General features: G+C 55.9%; 1 protein-coding gene across 1 annotated transcript; it reads right to left on the minus strand.

Annotated features, from left to right (window-relative positions):
• Positions 1-1,450: 1,450 nt before the first annotated feature.
• LOC142578500 (uncharacterized) lies at positions 1,451-3,373 on the minus strand. The gene is made up of 4 exons (XM_075687881.1): positions 3,121-3,373; positions 2,301-2,479; positions 1,938-2,028; positions 1,451-1,785 (listed from the first exon to the last, which is right to left on the minus strand). Exons 1-4 carry the CDS (start codon positions 3,371-3,373, stop codon positions 1,451-1,453), a joined length of 858 nt encoding a protein of 285 aa, XP_075543996.1.
• Between the last annotated feature and the right edge of the window lie 410 nt (positions 3,374-3,783).

Raw genomic sequence — 3,783 nt, forward strand, 5'->3', positions numbered from 1 at the left:
AATTGGTTTTCATGAATAAGGTGATAAGAATGAAGGAAATAATAGAGGCGGGAGTTGAGAAGGCGTTGAAGAATTTTACCAAACAGAGAATTCGAGCGCTCTATGGGCGAAAGGAAGGTGAGGCGAACAGCCAGGCTTAGGTATAAAAATGATGGGGCCCGTCATGCAGGCAGGGGGAAAGTGGCCCAAGCGAAGGGCTGCGTTGAAGATGGGAAAAAAGAAATGAAGGTGGATGGTTTTTGCGGTAGGAGGCGTCCACGTACATGATGTCGTCCGCCTTCATGTCTATACGCTAGAGAAGGGCTGTCGCCCGGGCAAGGCGCCTGCCTCTGTTGTCGTCAAGATCTACGTTCCGCGGAATAGGAGCGATCGGGATGAAGTCTCGGATCTCGCGGGGAACCTGCCTCAACTTCGGTGGATCCCTGGTCGCCGAAGAGAAGCCGAGCTCGCGCAGAATGTGGCGGCCCGTCTTGGTGGTCGTGAGTTGGATCACCTACGTTTGCTTCTGAGCCTCGGCGATCTTTGCCAGAGTGTTGTGCACGCCGAGCTGGAGGAGTTTCTACGTGGAAGCGGTGATCGGAAGGCCGAGGGCCCGTTTCACTGCCTTTCTAATGAGGACGTTGAGTCTATTGCGTTCAGCGCGTAGCCAATTGTGCATGACAGCGACGTAAGTGGCAGAGAACAAACGCGTGTACGAGACGTCTTCTTTGAGGCCGTGGTGACAGTTGGCCACTCTGCGTACGAGTCGTATGGCGTTCTTCGTCTTGGTCTTGAGCTTCTGCACCGTTTGGGTGTTGGTTCCACGGGACTCGATGATCATACCCAGGACCCTAATGTAGCCTACCTTGAGGATCGTACGGCCGTCCCTGGTGCGGAGGGTGATGTTGCCTTCAGCCGGGGGTTTCCTCCCTCTGGGCTTGGCACCCCAGCGTTTGGGCGAGTACAGCAACAGTTCCGACTTGGTGGGGGAGAACTTGAGATCATTGTGTTCGAGGCCTACCTCGGTGGTTTCAACGGCGTCCTGCAGGGCGGATTAGATGAAGCCATCCGACCCTGCGGAGCACCAGATGGTTATGCCGTCCACGTAAACGGTGTGGGTTGGCCCGTCGATCATGAAGAGTCGTTCGGAGAGCCCGATCATCATTACATTGAAAAGCGCCAGCGTGACAACTGATCACTAGGGGGTGCCCCGCTGTCCGAGCTCTTCTTCGTATACAACGTCTCCTGCACGTAGGACGGCCTTTCGCCGGGTAAGGAAGAAGCGGACAAAGTCATAGAACCGACGCCCGAGCTCAAGGTATGTGATCACTTTCAGGATGGACGAGTGCACGATGTTATCGAATGCCTGTTCCAAATCGAGGTCGAGTATGGCAAGGGTGTCCCGAATGTTGCCTCCGTCAAGAATCTTATGCCTTAGGAGTAACATGGCGTCCTTTGCAGATAACCTGAGTCAGAAGCCGATCATGTGGTGCGGGAGGCATTCGTGGTCCTCGAGGTATCCACCGATCCTGCTGAGGACGACGTGTTCGGCCACCTTACCCACGTATGACGTGTGCGAGATAGGGCGGAGGTGATCTAGAATAGGCGCCTTGCCCGGTTTGGAAATGAAGATCGCATGGGCAGGTTTCCAGGCGTCGGGTAGCTTGCCTTTCTTCCACATTTCGTTGATGGTGTTGGTGAGGCAAATGACGGAGGGGTCATCCGCGTTGCGCAGGAGCTTGTTGGTGATGCCATCGGGACCGGGGCCGGAGCGGCCGTTGAGTTCGTGGAGAACCCGGCGTACTTCTTTGGCGGACCGGTGTATTCGGGATGAGGAGTCGACGTACCCGTGGGAAGCGCGAGATATTTCTGTATGAGGGTCTTGGTGACGTTTTTCGATGGTGCGGTCCGTTTGGCTTGATGTAGCATCTACGCGAGCGAATGGCTTTCGTTAGTACGGGTGTTGGTGTCGTCGAGCAGGTGCTTAAGGAGGTCAAACGTCTTACCGTTACGGGCCTGCCCGTCCATTGAGTTACAGATCTCGTCCCACTGCTGGTAGGAAAGGGTGTGGCAGTGATCTGCTATGCTCTTGTTTCACTTGGATATGCGTTTGCGGAGCCTGCGATTGAGGCGCTGGCCTTTTCAGCAGGCCAGGAGGGACTGTTTGGCCTCAAACTGGGCGAGGCGACCGTCCATCTTCTCGGTGGGCAGGTCCGTTTTGATTGCCTTGGTGGCCTTAGTGACGTCCGCTTTGAGCTGAGCCGTCTACGTCTCGAGGTTCGTGGCGTCGTCGGGAGGGAGTCGTTCTTCGCGAGTCTTACGGAAGAGGTCCCAATCGACCCAGGCGTGTACGACTTAGTCGTCCTGCCGACGATTGGGAAGTGTACGGCCAGTAGGAAGTGGTCGCTGCCAAGATCTTCCTCAAGGTTGGACCAGCGGCCGTCAGTGATGTTCTTGACGAAGCAGAGATCCGGGGTGGTGTCTTTTTGCGTGGAAGTGCCTGTGCGGGTGGCAAAAGCCTTGTCCGTAAAGAGGCTAAGGTCCATGTCGTTCACGTTCTGCCAGAGCTCGTTACCCTTGGGGGTGCCGTACCCGTACCCCAAGTGGGATGCGCGGCGTTAAAGTTGCCTGCGATCATTAGGGGGTTGGAGCTGGCGAGGCGGATTGCTTTCTGTAGCAGGTGTTTGAACCGTTGTCTGCGCTTGCGGGGGCTACTGTACACGTTGAGGACGTACACGCTTCCACGAGACACGTCCAAGGAAGAATCTCTACAATGACGTATTTGATTTAGGGCCTGTCGAGGTTGTACGCTAGGCAGGAGATCTTGTTAGAGACCCGCGTGATGGTACTGTGTCCTCTCGAGGGTCCGGGTAACCACTGGTATTCGGAGAACGTGGCAGGTGGTATTACGGTTTCTTGTAAGAGGATGACGTGTGGATTGGCTTCGTGGTTGCGGAGGTATTGCTGCAGGGAGGCCTTCTTCAAGGCGAAGCTCCTGCCGTTCCACTGCCAAATGCGAAATGCTTCATTTGGCGTGGCCATCTTGAATCATGTGAGGGTCGGCCCGGGCACCAGGCGGATTGAAGAGGGCCGCGTCAAGGGGTGGACAGGGCGTGGTTGTGCGTTTCGAGACTGGCTTACCCTTGTTGATGGCGGGAGCGACTACGTGCTTGAAATAGTGATCTACTTGGCCCAGTTGATTACCATGGTCAGTGAGGGTGGACTGCACGAGGGCCATGTTCTCGCCAAGGAAGCGGATGCTCTCGTTAATAACCGAAAGCGTGCTCCTACTATCGTCTAATTCGTGCTTTACATCAAGGCAGTTGCGGGCGATCATGCGTTTCTTAGGTGCGCTCTCGCCATCATCCTTACCGACACCTACGGGTAGCGGCATCTACGGGAAGACTGTATTGACAGCATTGGCGGCCATTGGTGTAGTGGCATGCGCCCTCCTGTCATTTTTCAGTTCAGCGATAGGGGCTGTAAGGAAAGGCTTTTTAGGAAAGTTATCTCGGATGTTATTTGTGTGTCGTGCTCCGGGAATGAACCGGACCCTACCTATGATGTAGCGCTTCCTCTTCCCCGGACGGTCTCCGGCCAAATGAGGCTGCCTCTCTTATTCTTATTCGCGTTGCTTGCAGGTGGTAGTGTCAGCTGGCTTAGCGATCGTTGGGAGCCAGAGCGGGACCCAGGGCGGGAGGCCGAACGGGACCTGTGGAGTCCCCGCGTGGCGCACTGCGGGAAAGGGGCCGAGGACCGCTGCAGGATCTCGATGCGCGCTTGAAGGAGCTCCCGGAAAGGCCT

This window comes from Dermacentor variabilis, chromosome 4, assembly GCF_050947875.1.
Source record: "Dermacentor variabilis isolate Ectoservices chromosome 4, ASM5094787v1, whole genome shotgun sequence".
Lineage (NCBI taxonomy): Eukaryota > Metazoa > Arthropoda > Arachnida > Ixodida > Ixodidae > Dermacentor > Dermacentor variabilis.

Coding starts and splice junctions, on each gene's coding strand:
- LOC142578500 (XM_075687881.1), bottom strand. CDS start 3,373: ATGCCGCTACCCGTAGGTGTCGGTAAGGATGATGGCGAGAGCGCACCT. Junction 2,480..3,120: donor CGCTCCCGCCATCAACAAGG/GTAAGCCAGTCT, acceptor CCACCCGCACAG/GCACTTCCACGCAAAAAGAC. Junction 2,029..2,300: donor GGTCGATTGGGACCTCTTCC/GTAAGACTCGCG, acceptor TCCTACCAGCAG/TGGGACGAGATCTGTAACTC.